At 33.2% G+C, this 27,187-nt stretch overlaps 2 protein-coding genes across 3 annotated transcripts; both read right to left on the bottom strand.

Annotated features, from left to right (window-relative positions):
* Positions 1-6,922: 6,922 nt before the first annotated feature.
* Positions 6,923-8,149, bottom strand: LOC134727547 (uncharacterized). The gene has a single exon (XM_063591928.1). The coding sequence runs from the start codon at positions 8,147-8,149 to the stop codon at positions 6,923-6,925; it is 1,227 nt and encodes a 408-aa protein (XP_063447998.1).
* Positions 8,150-11,445: 3,296 nt separating this feature from the next.
* On the bottom strand, positions 11,446-24,146 carry LOC134680778 (uncharacterized). 2 transcript variants are annotated; one of them, XM_063540011.1, is made up of 4 exons: positions 24,018-24,146; positions 21,583-21,676; positions 19,837-21,046; positions 11,446-12,560 (listed from the first exon to the last, which is right to left on the bottom strand). In XM_063540011.1, the coding sequence occupies exons 3-4, from the start codon at positions 21,013-21,015 to the stop codon at positions 11,469-11,471; spliced, it is 2,271 nt and encodes a 756-aa protein (XP_063396081.1). In that variant the 5' UTR covers positions 21,016-21,046; positions 21,583-21,676; positions 24,018-24,146; the 3' UTR covers positions 11,446-11,468. The 2 variants fall into 2 exon arrangements, with proteins under 2 accessions (XP_063396081.1, XP_063396080.1); XM_063540010.1 differs by lacking the exon at positions 21,583-21,676.
* Between the last annotated feature and the right edge of the window lie 3,041 nt (positions 24,147-27,187).

The following is a 27,187-nucleotide window of genomic DNA, read 5'->3' as shown; positions in this document are numbered from 1 at the left end:
TGCAGTGAACTTTGACAATTAACAACAATAGCTTTTTCTTTCAAACTGCCTTATTAATATCAAAATATAATCTACCGGATATCTTTGACAAAAACATTCCAATTCCATCAAAACTATACTGGAAGAAATTAGTAAAAACTGAAATCACATCCTTTTGGACCCTCAGACTCAAAGAGGAAGCTCACCAAATGTCCTCAACTTTGGCAATGCATGCAGACTCAACTCAGATGGGCCTCAGTAGAGCAGAATCTGATAGAAATTCGAAAAGCCTCTACTAAAGTAAGGATGCTCACAGGGACTTACATGGTGCAAGCCGACAAACACAAGTTCAGCCAATATACAATTGACCCCACTTGCCTGCTATGCCATGGCACAGGGAAATAGAGGATATCTTGCATGTTCTTACACAGTGTCCTGTTCTATGCAATGAGAGAAAAGAATAATTCACTCCCATTAAACAACTTGTGACTGAAAACTCTCCTCCTGGAACATGATAACTGCTATTTAACAATAAACTAGCAGTTACGCAACTTGTATTGGACTGTACAAAATATACGAAACCAACCTGGATTCAAAGAAGAGTTAATTCTTAAACTGGAAACGCTTACAAGACACTTCTGTTTCAAGCTTCATTACAAAAGATTATTTCTACTGAAAAAGTTAGAACACTGACAGTTATCATTAAGATACGGATACTGAAATATAGACAATGAAAAAGTGAAATAGTAGATAAACTTTTATAAACTAATGTTATTGTATATATAGATCACTATATTTTGTAACACATATTCATTGTTATAAAACTCTAAGAAAGCTATTTGCTGGTAAAATGATTGACTAATTATTTGAGTTAAAAAACTTCTGTAGATCGGTTTGTCATTTTTATGTACATAATTTCATATTTTATATGCTATGATTTTTTTTCTTTTTTACTACAATTCACTGTTTATGTATAGTGCACTACCACTGGATTTTACCCTGATGTAATATATTTTATCCCTGTTTCTTCCCCCTTTATTAATATTTTAATATTACCCGATAAGGGGTGTTCCTTATAATAGGAAGCTCATACGAAGAAAAAAAAGAAAGATAAATAGCCTAATTTATATATATATATACATCGTTAGGTTGATTTTCTAGGCACTTCATTTTTTTTATGTTTATTAATTAAATTGATACATTACGCCTTTATATATGATAAACATGATAAAACAGTGCTTTCTTTTTATGAATTTAAAAAAAGTCATATTAACCTTTTTTCTTTGTTCTGATTATAATTTATCCGCTTATATGTGGCACATTAAAAGTGCACCCAACTATATTTTTTTAAATTTTATTCCGATGCGTGTGTGTTTATCATTTGAACATTTGATACATGTATGTGTGAGTACATTTGGGTGCATATGCGTAACTTATTTGTCTAAGTTGAAATTTTGCATTGTTTTTATTGATTGATAGCTTAATTGGTATTTAAAGTCCCTCTTTGGCACTAATGAACTTTTAAGTAAGAGTCAATTTGTATTGCTGGTGGAACCAGAGATCGAGCCGGAGAGAACCACATACGTGGCATTTTGGAAACTGACTTCGAAATTCATTTCAATTAAAATTGGAGTCAAGAACACATGCAACATACGTGGTTCGGATTTGCAATTTCAGGTCTTCCTGAGTCAATGAACAGATCGATCCAGGATACGAGCAAATTATCACTGTATCATACTAAAAAAGTTTTGATATGATGAATATAATCTGGGAACAGTATATCTAACAATATATATGTTCCTGATATAATTGGGATCATACTTTTTTTTTAATTGTATCAATTCAAGTTGGTTTATAGGATTTAACATTTAGTTTACTTTGGGTTTTTTTTGGGTATCGATAGATTCCCAAGGATTGAGAACCAGTAAACATAAACAAACATTTTATTTTCTAATTACTTCATGCACAAGATGCAGACCAAAAATAATCCTTATTTTCAACCATAATGATACAGTGCTCCATCTAGAAATTAAAAGGAGGACAGGACACTTGTTATGCCCCATTTATAGGGATTATGTTTTCTGCATGGTCTGTGCGGCTATTCGATCGTCCGTCTGTTCGTCCGTTCGTCTGTCCCGCTCCAGGTTAAAGTTTTTGGTCCAGAATAAAGATTTTGGTCGAGGTAGTTTTTGATGAAGTTGAAGTCCAATCAACTGGAAACTTAGTACACATGTTCCCTATGATATGATCTTTCTAGTTTTAATGCTAAATTCGAGATTTTATCCAAATTTCACGGACCACTGAACATAGAAAATGATAGGTCGGATGGGGCATTCGTGTACTTGGGACACATTCTTGTTTAAGGTCTACGTTTCAATATTAATACAAAAAATAAATATCATGCGAAACACAAAACTGTATTTGGTTTTGGTATATGTATTGTACTATGCGACATATTGTTAACTTAGTAATACTGTCTGTAGAAGATAAATATCGTGTCATTTTATAATAGCGTTGTTTACTGTATAAAAAGTAATAAAAATAGAAAAATACCGAACTCCGAGGATCGAAAATTCAAAACAGCAAGAGTATTGGCAAATGATATAAGAAAAATAATGTGACCCAAGTACACGGATGCCCCATCCGCAATATCATTCTCTATGTTCAGAGCACGTGGACCACAGGCACTTGTCTCAGAATTTTTTTTCCTATATATACCTTTTTAATTAGGTATATAGGAATTTTTTCTTCTGAGACAAGTGCCTGTGACGTGGACCCTAAATGGGATAAAATCTCTAATTTGGCATTAAAATTGGAAACATCATATTGATCAACATGGTTACTCAGTTTCAAGTTTATTGGACGCCAACTTCATCAAAAACTATCTCGAAAAAAAACTTTAACCTGAAGCGGGACAGATAAAGGACGGACGCACAGATCAGAAAACATAATGCTCATAAATGGGGCATGAAAATAATTTTTACTTAATCTCTTAAACATGTTAAAATTGATAAACATTTTGAAAGTTTTACAGACTATCATTTTCTATTTTTTTAAGTCAAGATATTTTAAGATAATCTTCCAAAACTTGTAATTTTATTCTCAAAAGACGGTGAGAAGTTTATATTGTAAATATCGATAAATAAAGTATCATACTGCATTTTTTGCCATTCATGATTGATATTTATTGATGTATATACTTGTTTTAAATTTGTTATTTCGGGGTCTTTTATACCCAACTTTGAGGTTTGATTATACTCATTATTCGGTGACCTGAAAGATATTAATTTCTGTGTCATTTTGTTTCTTTTTGAGAGTTGTCTCATTGGCAATCATATCACATTTTATTTATTTCTATACTAGTAGTCAAAATGCAATCTGGTGAAGAAATATTGGTACCGTTTAAATTAACAACATACTTTTTGTGAAGCGATGATAGACATTTCACAGCCTCTTTAGGGACGACATCAAAAGATCAATGTAAGATAAAAAAAAAAAAAAAAAAAACAAACTTAATTCAAATAGTTTGGGGGTAGGGGGTTGAACTGCTGCAAGATTTGGTTATCTGACATTGATTTTTACATATATCCATATGCATGGGTCAATCAATTTTTCCCCAAATTAAGTTAAGAGGGGAGTAGGGGGGTCAGTGACAAAACTATGTGAATTAAGTTTTTTATCCTTCATTGAACTTTTGATGTCGTCCATTATCTCTGAAAACTTTGTCCGATCATTCACATTGTTCAACTCATTAATGCGAAGTTTTATGAGACTACTGCTATCTTGTCCCCAAACCGCACCTTAACCAATACCCTTAAGACACATTTCGATAAATTTTGAAGGTATTTGGCCTAGACGTTTCAGAGCAGAAGATTTAAAAAAAAAAGATGCACAATTTCCTTAAAAGTACAAATTTAGTGGCAGAAAGTCAACAATGGGTTGTTTGATTCGTCAGTAATTTCAAGACTGATAGATCTTGGCCTATTGAACAAATTAGGTCCTTGCCAAATTTGCTCTAAAAACTTTAATTTTTGAGATATAAGCCAAAAACTTCATTTGACCCTTATGTTCTACTTTTAGCAATGGCGGCCATGTTTGACGATGAAAGACAACTTTAGATACAATTTATGAACTAGAAACCCTTAAGAAACATTTATTTAAAATTTTAACGTATTTTGACCATTGGTTTTCTGAGGAGAAGATATTTTAAATAGTTAACGACGACAGACGACGGACGCCAAGTGATGGTATAAACTCACATAGGCGGTCGGTGAGCTAAAAGAAAACGAAACTTAAAAACATCCTTAAAATGATTAATTCAGGAGCTCACATAGGCGGTCGTTGAGCTAAACAATGGGTTGTCTGTTTTTTCGACATTTTCAGGTCAGTCAGATTTAAATCTGAAACATTTTTACCCATTGTAACATTTGCCCTAAATGCTTTAGTTTAAGAGAAATGAGCCAATAACTATGGAACTCCAAAGGGTTAAAAATTCTCAATTCGTTAACTGTCAACTTGCATTGTAGCTTGAATCTTAGTAATTTCAAAATTTTTAATTCATAGATTGTCAATATGTAACGTTTGACTATGTACTAAGTACTTAATTTGTAAATTGTGAATTTGGAACTTGTAACTGAGTGATTTTAAAATCCTTTATTGACTAATTGTCAATTTTTATATCGATGTGTTGTAAGTTGAAACATGTGGATTCGTGACATATTAATGTGTAAAATGTGAATGTGTTAAACTTCATCATTGTATTATGCTAACGATTATTATGACGACAGATGGCGCTCGGTTTCTTCTGCGATATTAGCCTGGGGTCCTGGCTAATCTTGGGCCGGATCCCAGGCTACTTCAATATTATATATAAGTCTCTTGTAAGAAGAAGCCTCCGATATGAAATATAGGGCAAGGTCAAATAATTTTTTTCAGACAAACATGTACATCATAAAATATTTCCATACCAAATATAGTTGACCTATTGCATATAGTATCAGTAGAAAAAACTTTAAAAAAAATAAAAAAAATTGACCACTGAGCCATGAACATGATGAAGGTCAGATGACACCTGCCAGCGTGGACATTTACACTTCACAATCATCCATACACCAAATAAAGTAGACCTATTGCAAAAGTATAAGGTAAAAATACCACATCATAAAACGTAACTATAACCACTGAACCAAGAAAATGAGATCAAGGTCAGATGAAAACTACCAGTTCTATATGTATTCCTTACAATCAATATTTACATCAAATATGAAAGACCTATTGCGTAAAGTATTAGAGATATTAACCCGACCACCAAAACTTAACATTGTTCACTGATCTATGAAATGAGATCGAGGTTAAGTGGCAGGCATGGGGACCTTACAAGATATGAACATACCAAAAGAAGTTATCCTATTACTCATCATAAGAGAGAATTAACTGATCCCTGAAAATGAGAATAAGGACAATGAACATGACTGTGACAGACAGAAACTGCGTAACATAAGGTATCTATACACAAAGTTCAAAGCATATAAAATTATGTCTTCCACCTTCTTAAATATATAAAGCTCTTAAAAAGATCGTTAACGCCGCCGCCGAAACACTATCTCTATGCTCGACTTAAAAACTGAACTTTGACCACTGATTACAAGAATAAGGTCAAGGTCAGATGACGCCTTCCAGCTAGATATGTACACCTTCAAATCATAACATACACCGAATCTATTAGACCTATTGCACAAAGTATAAGGACAGACCAAAACACAAAAACGTAACTATAACCACTGAACCATATCACAAAAAAGGTCATGGTCACATGACATCTGCAAGCTAGTCATGTACACCTTAGTCCTTCCATACAACAAATATACTAGACCTATTCTTAAAGTATCTGAGATATGGACTTGAACACCAAAACTTAACCTTGTTAACTACAAGAAATGCGGTCGAGGTCAAGTCAAATCTGTATGACAGACATGAGGACATTGCAAGGTACACACATACCAAATGTAGTCTTTTTTTTCAAGGAGTCACTGAACAATGAAATAAATTCAAGGACACGCGGACATGTAACACACAGAAACTTCGTAACATAAGGCATATATATACAAAGTATGAGGCATCCAGGTCTTCCACCTTCTAAAAAAATAAAGCTTTTTTAAAAACAAGTTAGGTAACGCCGCTGTGCAACCACCGGATCGCTATCCCTATGTCGAGCCTTCTGCGAAAAAACAGACTCGAAATCAGGATTCAGATTAGTCTTTTTTTGTTATCTGTAAGACCACAATATGTTTTTCATATCCAATTGTGGATCAAAATTTTATTTTAGGATAAAACTATAACCATAACCCAATCCCTTTTGAAGTTAAATGGCCCGTCCCTAAAACTACAAAAAGACAAACAAGATACTGCATTGAAATCTAAAGACTAAACAACGATTACCCAACATAAAGAGTGCGCATGCTCAGAAATAGTTGATACTATGACACCATGCGTGTTGCGCAGGCAAATTTATCTCCAGTTCTGATTCTCACATTTTGGGGATGTCACAATCTAAGACGTAATTGTGGTAAAGATAATTAATAGGAGCATATCCATCATGTCCATGGTCATCCGTGAAAAAGATATCATGACAGCAACTAACTGGTGAGGATTTCGATAACAAGTTTAAAGGTTACCGCTTTGAAGCTTTTGCCTCCTCCTCGAAAACAACAAAACCTTTCAATTTATAGAAGACGCAAGCTATATATATATATGGAATATGGTATATTGAGATACAAGGCAGGATAAATTGTAACAGACACATCTATAAAGTTAACTTTATAATCATTTCATAAGTCAAACATACTCCGTTTTATTGAATTTTCTTATTTTGTTCCAATATTTATAACGACCACTGATCCATGAAATGAAGTCAAGTACCCTATATGAGTCTCATCTCAACTAGCTAAATATTAATACCAGAAACACCTTCATTCTCTATGGCTTCATTTAATAGCTGCAAGTAAACCACATTTTCAAGTTGGCTTTCATTTTTTTCACTATTACTGTTACAGGCTCTTGATAGTATCGGGGGCATGTCATTTATCAAATCTTTGGTAAATGGATAAATTCCAGTATGTTTAAAACCAGCCTGCAAATTACTAGCTGATAATGCACCTCCGTAAGCTGTGCATGCCAAAGAGCAAATATCTTCGGGAGAAAGTGTACATCTCTTTGTTAAGATAGTTTCATGACACATATTGTTGAATTCATTTTGAAAGGGTCCATAACAACTTACGTGAAGTGGTTGTAAAAAGTTGCTGGTGAGTGCGGGAATTAATTGTAGTATAATATTATGACGCCTTGCCCATAGAAGTGTGCCAATAGGGATATGAGATTTATCTCCATCTAACAATACCAATAAATGTCCTTCACCTGGGACATTTTTTTTGAAATGATTGCAGAGGAAATCCATAAAAATTTCAGAATTTGACCATCCATCATTTGAGACTGAACATGAAGTCCCTGACGGAGACCCCTCTAACAGTTTATCATTCATTCGCTGCTCTGGTAAGATAAAGTAAGGAGGCAATGCACTACCAGCTGCGTTTCCACACCCCAAAATAGTGACGATTTCATCCTTTCCACACATGGCAACAACCTTCTCGTCAACATTGTAGATTAAATGAGGTTTGTCAATGAGATCGAATTTTAGTAAGGTTTTCTCCAGTTCATTAAAAAACTTAATAATGATTCCTTTGTATTCTGATTTTGTCCTTGCAACTGAAAATGCCCTTTGGCTAACAGCTTTAAAATGTGGCCACCGTCGAAGCATATTTCGAAACCATGTCAAACTCAAGGACATACAATCTTTAGTTTTCTGAGCAAGCACTATTGCATAGTCGTTAGCTATGTTCACCATTTCCTGACGACTATGGTCATATCCTAGTTCATCCATTTCTATCAAGCGAGTCATTAATATGAGTTCTTCCTCTGGAGTAAATATAGGCATATTTGCCAAGTTAGAACACACAGGAACTATTTTTTCAGCCACCATATACCCCAGTGTCTCGTGTGGAACACCATACGACATCGCTGCTGAATGGACTGGAAGCTTGTCATCGATAACAGCCTTATAAGCTTTTGACATTGCTGATGGATTGTACCCTCGAAAATGTTCCCTCTTCATCATGTTCATCTATAAAAGTAACCATAAAAGTAGATGTTTTTATATGTTGTGATGTTATGCTATTGTTTCAGAAAAAGGGAGAAGGTTTGGGCCCATTAAAACGTTTAATCCCGCTGCAAATGTTTGCACCTGTCCTAAGTCAGGAATCTGATGTACAGTAGTTGTCGTTTGTTTATGTAATATATACGTGTTTCTCGTTTCTCGTTTTGTTTATATAGATCAGACCGTTGGTTTTCCCGTTTGAATGGTTTTACACTAGTAATTTTGGGGCCCTTTATAGCTTGTTGTTCGGTGTGAGCCAAGGCTCCGTGTTGAAGGCCGTACTTTAACCTATAATGGTTTATTTTTTTAATTGTTATTTGGATGGAGAGTTGTCTCATTGGCACTCACACCACATCTTCCTATATCTATATACACATGTGTCATTATATTTTCATCGATATGTTTTCCAAGCGCTTAAAGGGGCACTATCTGTCAAATTTATTTTCACCGATTCCAATCAAATTCTCATATTTGATTTATTACAACGAAAACAAACATTTATCCAAACTATTAAAAGTCGAAATAAAACAATAAAAGGCATCAAAATGCGTAGCTCCGTTTCGTGTGTATTTGAGTCTAGACGTCATCTAAATATTTACCGAGTTGACCGCTATATAGTCATTCGATGACCATATACGCGATATAAACATAAATATAAATATAAAAAGATTAAGCAAACACGTGCTGTTGAATTATTCTAGGTCTATTTATTTTCATATTACAGATAAAAAATAAATGTTTGTCATCGTTTTTACCTGTATTAAAATGTTTATTTGTGGATCGAATCAGTCAATCAAATGATTTACCTTTGTTTTACTTTCAGTGTTGACAGTTTCTTCCTTTAAATAAATTTACACATACAATTCACGCGTTATCTATCTCAAGTTAAGGGGTTAAATCAAAGTTCACATGAATACGGATTCAATGAGGTCGAACTATTCACTTGCAAGTGAATAATTCCATAATCAACTTTTTTGGCTTATTAAAACAAAATTGAACTTTATTGGCTACTAAAAAGTAACGATTACTTCACTATTTCTATTTCATTACTTATTGAACCCCAAAAAATATCTCGTAGCTAGTGCCCCTATAAGTCCTTTACCTTTCTAGACATATAACTTGTGCTGTTGGCAAATGAATAAAAAAATCCTACCTACCCATAGGTAATAGGTATGGATAAGTTACATCAAACAAAGAATTTAATAATACACTAAGAGTTTCCCAAATTTCTACCAAGATAAGCCGGGTTCGTACTATTTTTTTCCCTCACAGTATTTTTCGTACAAGATCACATATGTGTTAAAATGTTTCAAAATTACCTCTACTATTAAATTTTAAGTAGTCATTTTGTCTCATCTTTAACATTGAGCTAAATCATTCTTTAGGCATCCAGGTACACACATGGAGCTTTTAATTATGGATTTCAGTAAAGATGAAACACCTTCTGACAAATTGAAATACAATTAATTCAGTTGAAAATGACCATTTGTGTAGTTTTTTCTCATTCGATTAAAACATTAATATAATTTTACATTTTTTAATAAGAGGAAAAATGAAAGTGTTGTCAAAAACTCAAGGTACATTTCATTTTTGCATTCATTTGTGAGATCTCAATAAACATGCAGTCCTTTTTTAAAGATAAAATGATTTCCAATTTTTTTTAAATTCTTCAAGATTCGGAAACCTTCAAATAAGTTTAATTTACCACTTTTTCAATATTATTTTTTAGTTTGCTAACAATTGTCTATTTTAATGTGTTACAGTCAACAGGAGAACAGTCGTAATTCATCATCTTTATCTAAAAGAAATGAGTGCTGCTACTAGCACATGTAGGCGTGATTCAACAAGTCTTACTGGGCAAATACTAGGTTTAAGATCTCTTACAATATTCATTAATATAGAAGTTCTTGTTTTTTGGTCAGCATTATAGTCAATGTGTATTGCATTGTCGTGCTTTTTGCTCTGTATTCAAAGTATCAGAAAACAAGACGTGAGTGACCGACACATTAAAAAAAAGAAATCACAAAAAATAATGAGCTCCGAGGAAAATTCAGATTGGAAAGTACATAATCAAATGGCAAAACACATCAAACGAATGGACAACAACTGTCATATTCCCGACTTGGTACAGACATTTACAAATATGGAAAATGGTGGATTGAACCGGGTGTTATCGCGCTAAACCTCTCTCTTGTATGACAAATACAGTCGCATCAAATTCCATTATAAGCGCACATACATTTCTGTTCATCGCTGTTGAGATCTTGAGATATTTTTACAATATGTATTATGTTCCGTATACAACAATAAGAGAAATGAGTGACTACAAAATAATTTCCTAATAAATTTGAAACCTAAATTCAAATGTCCATTACCTGATATATCAAAGTTTTGCGTATTAAAATATAATCCTGGTACCTTTGATAACTATTTACACCACTGGGTCGATGCCACTGCTGGTGGACGTTTCGTCCCCGAGGGTATCACCATCCCAGTAGTCAGCACTTCGGTGTTGACATGAATATCAATTATATGGTGATTGTTATAAACTTTCTGTTTACAAAACTTTGAATTTTTCAAAAAAAATAAGGATTTTCTTACCCCAATGGAATTAATTACCGTAGCCGTATTTGGCACAACTTTTTGGAATTTTGGGTCCTCAATGCTCTTCAACATTGTATTTGTTTGGCTTTTTAACTGTTTTGATCTGAGCGTCACTGATGAGTCTTATGTAGACGAAACGCGCGTCTGGCGTATTAAATAATAATCCTGGTACCTTTGATAACTATTTGCCACATTATAAAGGTTAACTATTGTCACTGTCATGCTGTTGATATGAAAGCATTATGTGTAGCAGCGTGGCTCTTTATGAAAACTGTGAATGCATTTTATGTGGTATTGGCTTTGCTCATTTTTGAAGTCTATTGTGACCTATAGCTGTTAATTTTTATGTCATTTTGTCTGTTGTGAAGAGTTGTCTCATTTGCAATCGTACCGCATATTTTTTTTTATATGTAAGACGAGAAAAAAATTACTAACAAAATATCATACTCCCGTTATTTCAATGTAAATAAAATGAACAATACGGACAACTAATAAGGTATATTTTACACAAAACAAAATTACATTTTTCAGAAAGCAAATAATTAACAGATATCTACTCAAAATCAGATTCGCACATAACAAGAAACAATATCAAGAAACAAGACAATATGCTGTGAGTAAAATTCATCATAACATGTATTTATATGATGATCGGCTTTTTATGTTCTCGGGACTGCTAAACACCAGAATTATTTTCAATGCTGCATAAACCAGATTTTACAAATGCTTCGCCAAGAATTTCTTGAGAGAATGCTGCGTTGTATGCTTCACATGCCACATCACAAAAACAAATTTGTTCATTTAAATGAATTTTTCTAAGACAAATTTCGTCATAACATTCCTGAAGCTGAGCACTACAGCATTGTTCTATTGGGCTGAGACTCGTATCGCAATTAGCAGGTATAACCAGTGTTAAAATGTTATTGTCTTTAGTAAAACCAATCAATTCAACGCAAAGGTGCGACTTAAATCCATCTAAAATCAATAGCACAGATTCGTTTGTGCGTTCTGGTAAACACTTGATAAAATGGTTTTTCATGTAGTCCAAAAATACAAAACTAGAGTAACCATTCTCCGACACAACAGTTGGGATGTTATTTATGCTGTTTACAGCATTATCGTGAGTTTCTTGTTCTTGGAATATGAAATACGGAGGAATCGCGATCCCGGACGCACTTCCACATCCAATTACTCCTATACTTTGAGATTCTTTGGTTTTGATTACTGATACATGTAAATTGAATACGAAATTTGGCTTGAAAGTAAAATCATGTTTATCTAATAAATCCCCAAACTCTTTAAAAAATCTGTCCTTATTTTCAGCTGCCGCGGCTAATATATTACGCTTTCTAGGTCTTTTAGTATAGAGCATTTTCAATTCTGGCCAGCGATTGAAGAATCTACTGTACCATTTGAGAGTTAAATGTTGATCACTGGTTCTCTTTTCCACCAGAACACAATAATATGTGGCTATATCTGTAATCTCTTTACACGAATAAAAATAACCACATTTTGCCATACGACTGATCTCATCGGCTAATTTGTTCTCTTCTTCTTTTGTGAACAAAGTTCCTCGACCGATATTCTCACAATCTATACTCCTTTTCCCCTCTAATCGATCTCGGAGTGTTTCCCGGGGAATACCATAAAGTCGACAAGCGGTAAGTACTGGTATATCGCCATCCATTACAGCATAATAAGCATCTTTTAAGGCTTGGTGGTGATACTGCCTATTTTTCCTTTTAGGTTTTGGAGTATCAAATAAATCCTGAAAAAAAGAGTCAAAAGATACGATAGGGACAATAAATAAAAAGTCATTAAAACAAGCAAAAAATAGTACTATATATATACAGACTACACATATCATTGTTCCGAATTCGACGGATTTTCTCTTTTAAAATTAAAGTTTTTAAATTAACTGACAGAGTTCTGTTTCACTTCTCTAGTCTTAATGGGAAGATATATATGTATTCAATGGAGTATAATTATTAAAACAAAAATGTGTTCATAGTACACAGATTCCCCACTCGCACTATAATTTTCTATGTTCAGTGGTCCGTGAAATTGGGATCAAAACTCTATGTTGGCATTGAAATATATAAAATATTAAACTGTAAAGCAGTATTGCATATTTATTTTATAGAATTGGAATATATAAATAAGTTAATAACATGAATAAGTATTGGGTGTTCTCTTTAAGAAGAAATTGGTAGCTCATTTTTATGAAATAAATCTTATGCAAAGGGATTTATCTATTTGTGGTCTAAAAAAAAAATGTCATGCTCATTTGGTAATTACTATTCATTTCCTTCGTATATGAATTACATGTGATATTTTTTAATTATTTTTAAAATAAATGGATGTTTTTATTCTTATTAATCTACTATAATATTAATTATTCATGCTGGGTTTTTTTCATGCTGTGTGTTCTTAAGTTTTATTGTACTCTATTCGTGTCACGTTGTCATTATAGCGATATTTTATATTGCCATATAAGCAGGAGGTTCGACTAGCCATTTACCTGTTTAACCATACTTTTTTCAAATGTCTTGATCAATGTCAAGAATATGATCAGAAAGATGGGATAGATGTTATCAAATAGTCTGTTTAAAGTCATGTTCGCGTTACAGGTCGGGTTCCTTTTTCCATGCGAACAAAAGTTATAACATATATGTTTTAATATAGATGTATTTTGATTTATTCCTAAATGTTTTAGACTATGGTGTTTGATCATGTTGAGCATCGTTAAACTACTGTTCTCTTTATATAATAGTATTACAAGTATTTGCAAACACAATTTTCTTGAGTACCTACATTCGTGCAATGCATGTAAATTAATGACATGATATAATTATTCATCATGTTCATTGTATTATCACCTGATCATGCAGAATACTTGTTATTCATTGGGCACTAAAATATCTTTATTAATGACTTATTGACTTTATATTTGTCCCTTGTAAATGTTACCTTCGTACACCTCGGTCCGTCAAGTACCTTTTACCCGCCCTTCTTAAAGTACTAACCAACAACAGAAAGGAGTTCAATGAACTTGTATCTTCTACAGGTGGAATTATGCCGTAGCGTATCACAAAGGTCAAAGCGACAGGAGTTGTTAGATACAAAAAACATTTTTCAGATCTTTATAAGCGATTGACAAATAAGTGTATCAACGCCACATTGTTAAAAAAAATGGAAAACAACATGTTTAATAATTTATTGCGTCCGAAGCGCTTTTCATACATGTGACTAACTAGAAAAGGGAAACTGCCAATTTTAAACTCTTAAATACTACTCTTAAAAAGGTCCTAATCAATCTTCATCAAAGCGCAAAGTATCGGCTGATAGTTATGGCAATTCCTCCTTTTCAATAGGTAAAACTCTAAAGCGATTAAGCATGTTGAGGGGAAGAAGCCTTGTAAATGATGATGCTTTTCCACTTGTAGAACTTCCATCTGGGGTAGAGCTTTACAACTCTTTTTGTCCAACATCTCATGCGAATAGGACTTGTCAACTTTCAAAGATTAGTGCAATCTGTTCACTTTAAAATTGGATTACTGTGGAGGAATGGGGCTGTCTGGAACTTCAGTTCCACGATTAGCCAATCCTGTTCGTTTTGTCTTCAGTTCTTTTTGAAGATGCCTGTAACGAGGTTTAATCCACACAATATATCTCTTGATTCAAGAAGAGGTTCGCATACTTCTACAGAAAAGTTAATTGGAAATGGTGAATTTGATACTTTAGGTTTCCATTCCTGTCATTTTGTTGCTTCCTCCTTTGACTATAAGCTTTTTATAGAAACTAATTTTAATATAGAGACCAGCAAATCTAATAATAGCTTAATTAATTTGCAACTTCTGTAAAACAACTTAACGAGGTTCGAATTCGTGGATACATTATTTCGTAGTTATTCCTATCCATCTATTTGATTAATATTCTAAATTATTTGAAGATTTTAATATAAAATATTCGCGTGATTTTTATTCAAGATTGATTAATAAATTGCTAACGAAAAATTACAAAAAATCAACTTTATATCCCCCGAAAAACCTTAGGAAGCCCCCGATTTTTACTGGCAAACATATATATATATATATGATTATAATCAGATAAACGTGCAATCTTTGTTTAGCTTTGTCTATCTTGCAGACCAGTTAGCCAACAAATATACATGTAACTTTTGTTTACGTGAATCATCATTGATAATATATGTTTATTTACATTTTTTTGTCAGTTTATGGTTGATGAATGGATATCATTACTTGCCACAACTTTTAGGGAGATATTCGGTTTTCATGTTTTTCTGATATCACATTTTTTGCCTTCCAACTGTTTTGATTCAAGCCTCCAAATGATCAGTATTGACATGATTGAGTCTTATGTCAATGCACGCGACTAGTTTACAAAATGTATGCCTGGTATCTTTTATGATGTTTTACAATTAATGTACATATAAAGATGGACGACGTGACTGGAGCTGCCAGATACTTATTTTCATATCCCTACTTCACCTAGATTTCAAAACTTAACGAGGTTTGCAATGAAAGGATTAAATGTCAGATTTCAATCAAATGAAATGGATTCTCTGATATATAAATATATATACTTATTGCATCTAGGAAGTAGCACCTCACTAATATAAATATTGTACCGGCAATGTTTCATCAGTGTGGCTCCCACTAGACGATTCGCTTTTACAAATGTTTAGTGTCAAATCTGTCTTTGAAACACTTTCAGACCAGCATTTGTTGTCAACTACAGACACCTAAAGCGATAGTTGCCTTTCTTCATTACTATAAGGTCCTTGGCATTTCTTTTCGGTTATAAAGATAATTTGATTTTCTTTGTGAAAATCGCCATGATCCATCTGAATTCCATGTTCATTCTAGTAAATCCTTTTGTAAATATGAAGTGGAAGCTCCTGCTAGTAGTATACATTGTACCTCTACTGTCTTTATTTGGATACCTTGTTGCAATCAGTTTGAATCACAAATCGAACAGCCCTTTAATCCATTCAATGTACAGTCACATAAACATGTATGTACAATGGATGAAAAGGCTGTTCAGTTGCATCTCTCCATCTTATTATTCCCTTTTTCATGAAATCGTCGCAAGACCATTCGACTAACAAAGACATGCATGATTTCCAAATAAACTTCAATATCTTCATATTTTACGGACACTTCGTCTTTTCACAGAATAGAATTTTCATTTTCGTTTGGACAAAGTTGGAAAGCCATATATATATAATATATATTTATTCATGCTTTGTAGAAGTATCCATCTCTCTGGAGCTGAGTGAAGGTCACGGAGCTGAGTGAAAATCACGGTTTCAGATAAGCTGTACATGTAGAAGTACCCATCTCTCTGGAGCTGAGTGAAGGTCACGGTTTCAGATCAGCTGTATGTAGAAGTATCCATCGCTCTGAAGCTGAGTGAAGGTCACGGTTTCAGATAAGCTGTATGTAGGAGTATCTATCTCTCTAAAGCTGAGTGAAGGTCACGGTTTCAGATCAGCTGTATGTAGAAGTATCCATATCTCTGGAGCTAAGTGAAGGTCACGGTTTCAGATCAGCTGTATGTAGAAGTGTCCATCTCTCTGGAGCTGAGTGAACGTCACGGTTTCAGATCAGCTGTATGTAGAAGTGTCCATCTCTCTGGAGCTAAGTGAAGGTCACGGTTTCAGATCAGCTGTATGTAGAAGTGTCCATCTCTCTGGAGCTAAGTGAAGGTCACGGTTTCAGATCAGCTGTATGTAGAAGTGTCCATCTCTGTGGAGCTGAGTGAACGTCACGGTTTCAGATCAGCTGTATGTAGAAGTGTCCATCTCTCTGGAGCTGAGTGAAGGTCAAGGTTTCAGATCAGCTGTATGTAGAAGTATCCATCTCTCTGATGCTGAGTGAAGGTCACGGTTTCAGATCAGCTGTATATAGAAGTATCCATATCTCTGGAGCTGAGTGAAGGTCACGGTTTCAGATCAGCTGTATGTAGAAGTATCCATATCTCTGGAGCTGAGTGAAGGTCACTGTTTCAGATCAGCTGTATGTAGAAGTATCCATGTCTCTGAAGCTGAGTGAAGGTCAAGGTTTCAGATCAGCTGTATGTAGAAGTATCCATCTCTCTGGAGCTGAGTGAAGGTCACGGTTTCAGAACAGCTGTATGTAGAAGTATCCATATCTCTGGAGCTGAGTGAAGGTCACGGTTTCAGATCAGCTGTATGTAGAAGTATCCATCTCTCTGAAGCTGAGTAAAGGTCACGGTTTCAGATCAGCTGCATGTAGAAGTGTCTATCTCTCTGGAGCTGAGTGAAGGTCACGGTTTCAGATCAGCTGTATGTAGAAGTATCCATCTCTCTGAAGCTGAGTAAAGGTCACGGTTTCAGATCAGCTGTATGTAGAAGTATCCATCTCTCTGAAGCTGAGTGAAGGTCACGGTTTCAGATCAGCTGTATGTAGAAGTATCCATCTCTCTGAAGCTGAGTGAAGGTCACGGTTTCAGATCAGCTGTAAGTAGAAGTATCCATCTCTCTGAAGCTGAGTGAAGGTCACGGTTTCAGATCAGCTGTATGTAGAAGTATACATATCTCTGGAGCTGAGTGAAGGTCACGGTTTCAGATCAGCTGTATGTAGAAGTATCCATCTCTCTGAAGCTGAGTGAAGGTCACAGTTTCAGATAAGCTGTATGTAGAAATGTCCATCTCTTTGGAGCTTTATAGTGAAGGTCACGATTTCGGTGGAAATGATTTTTAAGCTGTTTTTTTTTTAATATAAGTGGTGCGTGTATACTAGGGCACATGTCTATACATTATTAAGTGCATGTCATATATATGAGATATATTTGAACAAGACAATTTAAGTTAAAAGTATTCCTTATAATGAGATACACATAATTATTAACAAAAATGCACCATGTACACTGACTAGTCTAAAAGTTTGGATTTTATTATAATGAGCATAAAAAGTATATATAAGCAAGATAAGAAAACATGGTATTAAATTGAGATAACAAAAAAAATGAATAATGTTTATATAAAAAAGAAGCTGTTGTATGACATGTACAAAATGTATGACATGTATGATTGCCAATGATACAACACTCCACAAGAGACCAAATGACACAAAAATTACCAACCATAGATCACTGTACAGCCTTCAACAATGAGCATGCTTTAGAGTCATAGAGAACAATAGAGTACATACACATGTATGCTTTAACTGAGCTATTATTTTTTTACTCCAAGGTAAAATGTTCCCTGAAGAGTATCTGGTCTTGGTTAAGGTAGACCATTTATATATAAGTAAATGTTTTTTGAGACAGATTTTTCTTATATTTTGCTAAGATGAAGATTTTACTATGCTTTTTTCAAAAATATGATAAATAGTATGGGTCACCGTGCTATTTTTCAAGCTATGAGTCGTTAAAAATTGCCTACATTTGGTTAGTTTGTTTTTTATTTGATCTTATTAGTACTAGTAATCAGAGAAACAGCAAATTTATACATGTTTTCTTCCAGAATATATGCCACGTATGCATTTAAGTTGCTGCTGAACGTAAAACAGCTATCCATCACCATCATCCGGACTCCAAACTGACTTGAGTTATTTCATTGGCAATCACACCACACCTTTTTTTCATATTGTCAGGACTCCCATTTTTACTTGGTAAAATTCATGGGAGTATCTTAAACATATGCATATATATATAAATGTTAAAACTTTGAGAACCCTGCATATTTGTATTTTATGGCTTTCATAAAATTTACTTATGTTCCTGTTTTTATATTTTTCAATTATTAAATGTACATGTAGTATTTTACATGGAAACCCAGCAAATACTTTTATTCCAGTTTAATGTCACTTGTAAACATATGTAGATATAACACAATGTGGTACTAGTGATATTGTTTGCCTTAAATTACCGCAAATTAAAGGCGTTTTCCCCTGGAGAAGAATCCCAATTTGAAAAAAAAATGGCTTAAAATTATTCCCCAAAAGACAACTTTTTTCCCAAACAGTGCAGTCTCAGTAGTAATTGTGCATGAATACAAACTGAAAAACACTCATTTAAACATTTTTCATGCCTAAAATAACTATGTGCAGATTTGAGGGTCTATTTATGTATCATCACTGATAATAAGGGGTCTTATTTCAAATGAGGGGTTACTTCTAGAAAGGGGGTCTGCAAATTGAAGTTGCAGTCAAATTCATGGTTTATTATAAATTTCTCAATTTGATCAAAATGAACACACATTTTCCCAATAAAAAAGGGTAGAGGTAGTATTAAAAAAAGCCAACAATATCACTGGGTACGAGTGCCAATGAGAAAACTTTTTTTCTTTGAAAGTCTCAATTTGTAAATGTAAACCATTATAGGTCATAGTACAGTCTTCAACACAGAGCCTGGGCTTACACTGCGTTATTTACACTTTAAATTGTTTTTAAACATGTTCATCTTTTCTATTAATGCAATATTGTGTAATTAAAATTTATTTGATTGTTGTATATTATATAGATGATCATGATGATATATGTGCATGTCTTTTGGATGGAGTAGAGCAATTTCAATTGATATTCAATAGTGCATGTACTGATGTAGTGTCTTCTCACGTTGTAATGTTAGTTTTATTTCAAGTTAGGATGAAGGTTGGCACTGGTTTACATGTTTGTAAACCAGATCTATGCGTTGGTATGTACCTGTCCTACATGTAAGTCAGAAGTCTGTGTTTTCTATGTTTACTAGTTGCCATTTGTTGGTGTGGTTCATAATTCATAAGTCATGTAAGTGTTTCTCATTTCTTGTTTTTTTTTATATAGATTAGAACATTGGTTTTCCTAGTTGAATCGTTTTACACTAGTCATTCTGTGGTCTTTTATAGCTTGCTGTTGATGGGTAAGCCAAGTATCTGTGTTGAAGGTCGTACTTTCACCTTAAACAGTAAAACTGTTCATTTTTATATCATTGAGACTTGGATGGAGAATTGTTTCATTGGCACTCATACCGCACCTTCGTGGCAATTAAATCATATTCATACTGAAGTAAATTACCTTTGGTTCCTTCTTTTCTTTTCGTCCTCTTTTCTTCTTTTCTCCATTTGTCTGTGAATCTTCTCCATTAAACAGGCTAACACAACCTTTACATATGTACTGTCCATTTTTCTTTTCCACTGCATCTTCTGATACTTTCTGACAAAGTTGACATGATTCCTGTTGAACTCCATCTTTACCTGATTTTCTCATGTCTGTGCTTGTTGATAAAGTTTTTGATTTATCTACTTCAGAAATGGTTCCATAACTTAAAGTTGTCAAGTTTTCATCTACATGATCTATATCTGACAACTCAATACATGCTGAATCAGTACTGGTTGACAGGTTTTTAGCTATATTCAACAACGCAGTTGTATTGTCTGCTTCATATGTGTGATCACTTTGTATGGGACTACTTGAAACATTTTTTGGAGCTATCTTGACAAGTTTTGTCTGGGGTTGGAAAATATTTGGACTTGTTTGAACAACATTAAGTGTCTGCTTTGAAACTCTTGCCTGCTTTTTTGGAATGCAATCATCATCCAAATGTGTGGCCTCTGTATTGTTTTTTCTCTTAGTATTTTCATTTGTATCAGATTTTATAACCATGATCCTATTTCTCCTTGGACTTTCTGATTGAGAAAATATATCTTTGGTTTTTAAGCTCTTGTCTACTATTCTTTCCATAATAATATTCGATTTCTGTACCTTTACAGGTACTTTAAATTGAGCAGAAGATGAGTCTTTGGCCATTTCTACTTCATAAAATATACGATTCATGTTATTGCTTCTTCCACCTTTGTCAAATTCCCTTTTTAAATTTGGATCATTATCAACAACACCTTGAATAGTAGATGCAAACACTTTAACATTCAAAAATGTGCAGAGTTTCAAAATATCAATTGCTCGATCATGACACAAGGTCAAATTTCCTGTATAAAGAGCTTGTACAAAATCAGAAACAGTTTTCAGTGAGTAATCTTTAAAATAAACTTGACATTGTGAGCTAGAACTGTTATCTGCTGAAAGTTGTTGCTGAAGGTAAGCACTTCCACATGCCATCAGTACCAGTTTATGTACAAAGACTACCCCATCTTTACACACTAGCCATGCATCACACAACACACCTGTCTGCTGTAACTGGTACATGTGTTTTGATAGATCTTGAGAGTATTCAGGAATGGTGATATCATAATCCATGATGGACAGATGGGCAGATGGACACTGCTACCTAGAAAAAAATAAATGTGTTTTACAGATCTTGAGAGTATTCAAGAATAGTGATATCATAATCCATATGATGAATACTGCCCCCTACAAAAAAATGTTTTGTCAATATAGAAATATTTTCAGATAAAAACTCAATGGAATATAGAGCTTAATATGCTTATATGTCTGTGTTTGTATAAACTTGAAAGTGGTCTTATTAGTTTGAGTATTTTTTGGTGCAAAATGGGATTATAATACATGTATCATCATTGGATAAAATTGTGGCATGAAATTAATTGGTCATGAATGGGTAATTGTAGTTTCTGGGATTTTAATACTAAGTGGTTGAGATGTTATCTAACAATGTAATATGAATAATCAATCAGATTTGTAAATTTGTGTTAAGAAATGTTCTGAAAAGTAATATCAAAAGGTATTCAACATTCATGTCGTGTAGTGGATTTTCATTAAATTGCGGTCTAAGTTACTCCCGTTTGAAGAGATTTAGAAATATCAATGCATTATTAGATCACTTAAATCTGGGACTATTATACTAACTAATTAGTACAATAGTCGTCACAGCTTTTATCTGGATCAATTATATAGATGTTGATAATAATTAGTTCATAATTTTGGTGCTGCAACTTTTCACCTATATTTATGGAGAAAAAGAAAATTGATGAAGTAATTTTAATTGTTTAAATCATTAGTTCAATGTATGTATGACACTAACTTTGACAGGACATGCTGCTTGACATCTAGGGTATATATCTTATTAATCAGTCAGGGGTACTACTTGTACTTGTAAAAGTTATTTTTATTTACTTGAAGAAGTAAAACAAAATATACACATATAAGTTAATTATAAAGATTGAATAATGTCCCCTTAATTTTCTAAAAAAATCACTTACAACATCATTAATAGTAAAAGTAAATTTTTCATCCAATCCCTCAAAAATTCTCAAGTTTTGAGATGTAAAATCATGCCTTTAATGATTGTCCCAGGTGAGTTCATTTTTTTCTATAAGAGTTCAGTGTTTCATCTCATTTTACAATTAAACAAAGAAACTGTTTGCTTAAAGATCTTTTTAAAAAAGTATTTGCGCAAGGCCTTCAAAACTTGCTCCTTTGCGGTTTGTAAATGACCCATGTTCTGAAGATAACAGACAAATTGGATTTTCATTGTCCATCAAAATACTCTTTAATGATTAGTAAAGACATCTGCAAAGGGCAGCTAGATCATTTAAAATTTTATTAGACATGTTAGAGCAAAGAAATCCTAAGAATTCAATAGAAGACAATAGGATGACTTTTTTACTTACATGTTACATAATACAAGTAAAAAATCTGAATATCTAACAGTCAGGGGTACTTCTTGAAAAAGTGATTTCAGAATCACTTCTTCAAGTGATTTTGGCTGAGACATATTTTTAAAAAATCTATAAATAGACACTGACTTTTTAAAATCACTGAAACAAGTAATTTGAGAAGATCACTTCAATAAGTGTTTATTTATATACTTTTTCTTGATATTTTTCTAACAAGCTTGATTTTTTTATTGGTAAAAAGACTATAATTCCATTGAAAAAACAACTATGTCATGCATGTACATCTAGAAATTGTCTTTTGTTTGATAAGCCTGTCAGTTTTTACAATTTATTTAAAATATCTTCTGGAATAATTTGTAGATCAGGACATAACCTTGAAGTATATCATTCTAACTCAAGAAAACCAATCAGGTTACCCAATATTATATACCTATATGAAGTTATTTTCTTTCAGAACGTCAGGTCATTCTTTTTCAGAATCAACCCAGACGATACCATGTTTCAATGATAATATGCTCCAAGGCATAAAATAATGACCTGTGTAATTATCTATAACTTGATGACCTTTGTCTGATAGTCAGAGTAGTTATTGTATATTTGATTACAGAAAAATTCCAAAGGGTACTTTTAAAAGCTTAAGCGCACTAACTTACTACCTAAGCGCACTGGTGAGGTTAATATCCATAGAAAAAGGGATAATGGATCTATAAACATGATGTACATGATGTAGGAAAATTATAGAAAAGTTTGTGAAAATATGGAAAATCAATGAATTTAGCATTTGAAGATCAAAGGAAACACCAAAATCACTTAAATAGGTGATTTAACTGAATTTATCAAATCACTGAAATAGGTGATAACTGAATTGATCAAATCACTGAAATAGGTGATAACTGAATTTATCAAATCACTGAAATAGGTGATAACTGAATTTATCAAATCACTGAAATAGGTGATAATGAAATCACTTGTTTAAGTAGCACCCCTGACTGTCTAAGGGACATAACTCTGCCATATTTTTTTTTACCTAAACAAGTAAATAAAATATACTTGAATTAAGTATCCTACAAATTTATTTATATATTAAAGTATATGTACAAGTAGTGCACTGACTGTTAATGGTGCTTGTTATTAGGGTGGTGTAATGTATGATTATTTTAAATTTGTATCAAAAGTTATATATTATCAGGCATATGAATGTTACTTTTTTGTATATATATCATGTATATAAAAATGTCTGTGCTTTTCCTTCTTTTGTAATGTACTTTAAAAAAGGCGTCCCAGAAAGAAAAAAAAATAGCATCATAATTATTTGGACTAGGCGAGTTGGTGGGAAAAGGGGCGATTTGCCAGCAGGACGAGTTGTCCTACTTCATTATCATTACTTGAAGGCAATAGTTAAAATTGAATATTATGTTATGAGACCAGGCACTTGTTTTCTGTGCATGACAATCTATTATCCCTATATTTATGACTTGCTCATAATAGAGAGATGGCAGATTTTGCCATGATTAGATAACAAGTGCCTGTGTTTTGGCATCACGGAAGTGACAATTTTGGGGTGTAATTAGGTCAGTCCAAAGACTTCGTTCAATAAAACAAAGATAACCGTTGTTTTACTTAAACAACAACTACAATTTGCGTGTATAATAAATTCATGTTTACCTGTTTAAACTAAACTGACTGCTATGTGTAACCTTTTCACATTTAAACCAACTTCTATTTTTCGTCCATAGGCGAGGGCAAGGTCTTCGTGTATCAAATTGCGCCATAAGCTATGGTGTCCATGGTCAGATTGCTTCCAAGTATGGAGGTAAAAGATACGTGTATAAACCACTAAAAAGTTTAATTTACAACGCACCACAACGAACTGGCAATAAACCAAATTTCTGCTCCTCAATGATTTAGAATTAATTTTCAGGGTATATGAAATCAACATTCATTTATACTTTGTTAAATTGTTTCAGAAAAATATTGTAAACAAAAATTGTTAGATCCAGCATGAGCATGCAATATATTATTAAAATTGAACTGATTAATATTGACGGTCTGAGTTTCGTAACAAGGACTCTACTTTAACTCATTTAATCATATTATATGATGAAATTTACGGTGAAAAATCCTGACATGCAAAGGGAAAGATATTTGATTTATTTTGTGGTATGTGCCAATAGCATGCGATCGGGTTTGGCATATGATACCGTTTCATTATTTGTCACAGTTTGTTTATAAATATAAACTGGGATAAAGGTTAATTTGCTATACTGGTTCCAAGGTTATCTTTCTGATAGACACCAAAAGGTTAGAGTAACTTAGATGGTCCATCTTGTGTCTTTTTCTGTTTTTGAAAAATTTGTTGTTTGTAAATGACAAAGAAGATGTAGTTACAAGCTAAAAAATAAGTTTTCAGATGATATATCATGGATTTTTTGTAAAACTGAGATTGATAGGCAGTAATTGGAACTGAAAACTTAATTTTGCCTTTCTTATACCCATTTTGGAACATGGCATATAATCTGGGATAACTGAGCAAAAGAAGAATCAGATCTTATTGATTCTGTACAACTATCTGGTGCTAAAATGGTATCTGAACTTCGAAAGGAAACACCTATCGATGATATAGATGGCAATTATATACACGGAACCAGGTTTGGGATTGCCTCTGAATTAGGCGACAGAAAACAAATCATATTGTTTCTTCATATTCATAAAACCGTTTATTTTTTTTCCCTTATTACATTGCTGCTAATGTCTTAATTTTTGTCGTATGCAAACACTAGTGTCCAAATGGTGTAAGAAATAAAAAAAAATAGTTAAAAAGTCTTAATATAATACCGGTAGTTATGTAGTAGGACATCAAGGTTGATACATGTATTGTTAGATATCCTCAGTTTTTGAAAGAACTCATATCTGATAAATGTTAAATAATTCTGACTGTTCTCATAGTCTGTGGTTCGACACTTATATATTGTTATTTTAAAAGAATTATCTGCAAGCAGAACAGCGACATTCAAATCCGTTCCAGGACTGAACAAGACTTTAAAAATGTGAAAAACTGTTTTCAGTCCTAAAATGGTTTGGAAGGCTGTTCCATGAAGTAGCAGCAGCAAATTTGAACGATTTTTTTTTCACCGTAACGGGTTGACTTTACCTGTTCAATTTCAAGAATATTTATATACCTGAAAGAATATTTAGACTTTTTTTACATTCACCTGTATGCACGCAGGAGCTATGCTGTTAATACTTTTAAAAGTTTCTAGAGCCACTGTTCTTCTCCGTCTGATCTGCAAGGAGGGCACCTTAGCTTTAAGTAAGAGGTCATCGTAGGAGCTAGTAAAATCCTCATATACAAAACCAAGTGCTCTTTCCTGCACCTTTTCTAGGTTTTTGGAATTTTTCTCAGTGCATGCACAAATGCCATGCCAAAAGGCAAAAATTAAGATTATTAAGAATAAAAGTATGAAATATAGTAAGTTTACTAAGTCTATCCAAAAACTGAGCCTAGACTTTTTAAAACATTTAATTGCTGTAATGCCTTCCTGCAGATTCAGCTAATATGAACATCAAAATTTAGCTGGTAGTCTATTTCTAGCTATGCCTAATAATTTTACTGTTTTTTCACATTTAAGGTTCGAATTTTGAATATGTATAGATGGGTTGTTTTCAAAGGTCTTTTTGCCAACAGTCAAAACTTGAATTTTGTCAGAATTTTCTTGCATTTTATTCACCTTGAATCACTCATAAGTATTTTTAAATCATATTCCAAAGTTGAAATTAATAAATCGAAATCTGGAGTACAGAAAGAAAAAGTATTGTCATCTGCATATATATAGTTATATAAACAACTATTTTTAACAAAAAGAGAAATATCATTTATAAATATGTTAAACATCAATGCATGGTCCTACGGTGTTTATATATCTCAACTTGTACGATTCGCTTGTGTATTTAACAATGTTTTAGATTTCAACGAGAGAAATTAATGTATTACTGAAAAATTATTACACCAGGGTTTTCAATATCACAAACTAGTCAAAACATTTACTCAATTTTATCATCGGTATAAGGACATCATTCGTAAATATAGCTCAACATGCAGACTTCTTATACGTTCAGGCATTTCACATCCAATTGTTATGGAAATCTTCTTTATAAAGCCCAAAAATGTCAGTATTCACCTCAGAAACTAACAAAACCTTTGAATAGACTTATCAAGAAGGGATATAGTTACGATACTGTTGTCAGGTCATTAAAGTTTGCTTATTTTGGCGTTAATATTGATTCACTTATAGGGTCTTTGCATCGGAACTAAAACATTTATTCAAAAACCAGTTGTTGGCATGACACGGGTTATGTTCTTCTCATATATATAAGTTATCATGGTATGATACTAAACCCCTATAAACGGGAAGGAGTGTGCCTGATATAATATTCATATGATGAAATCATAATCTTTCAATCAGTTTAATTGAAGTGTGGAGCTGGCATGTCAATTAACTGCTAGTAGTCTGTTGTTATTTATGTATTATTGTCATTTTCTTTATTTTCTTTGATTACATCTTCTGACATCAGACTCGGACTTCTCTTGAATTGAATTTTAAATGTGCGTATTGTTATCCATTTACTTTTCTACATTGGCTAGAGGTATAGGGGGAGGGTTGCGATCTTATAAACATGTTTAACCCCGCCTCGTTTTTGTGCCTGTACCAATTCAACCTTTGTTAGTCTGGTATTTTTTTTATTATAGTTTCTTGTGTACAATTTGGAAATTAGTATGGCGTTCATTATCACTGAACTAGTATACTAGTATATTTGTTTAGGGGCCAGCTGAAGGA

The sequence above is a fragment of the Mytilus trossulus genome, chromosome 8 (assembly GCF_036588685.1).
Source record: "Mytilus trossulus isolate FHL-02 chromosome 8, PNRI_Mtr1.1.1.hap1, whole genome shotgun sequence".
Classification (NCBI taxonomy): domain Eukaryota; kingdom Metazoa; phylum Mollusca; class Bivalvia; order Mytilida; family Mytilidae; genus Mytilus; species Mytilus trossulus.
Note: the sequence above shows the minus strand (reverse complement) of the source record. Positions and strands in the feature narration are given on the sequence as shown.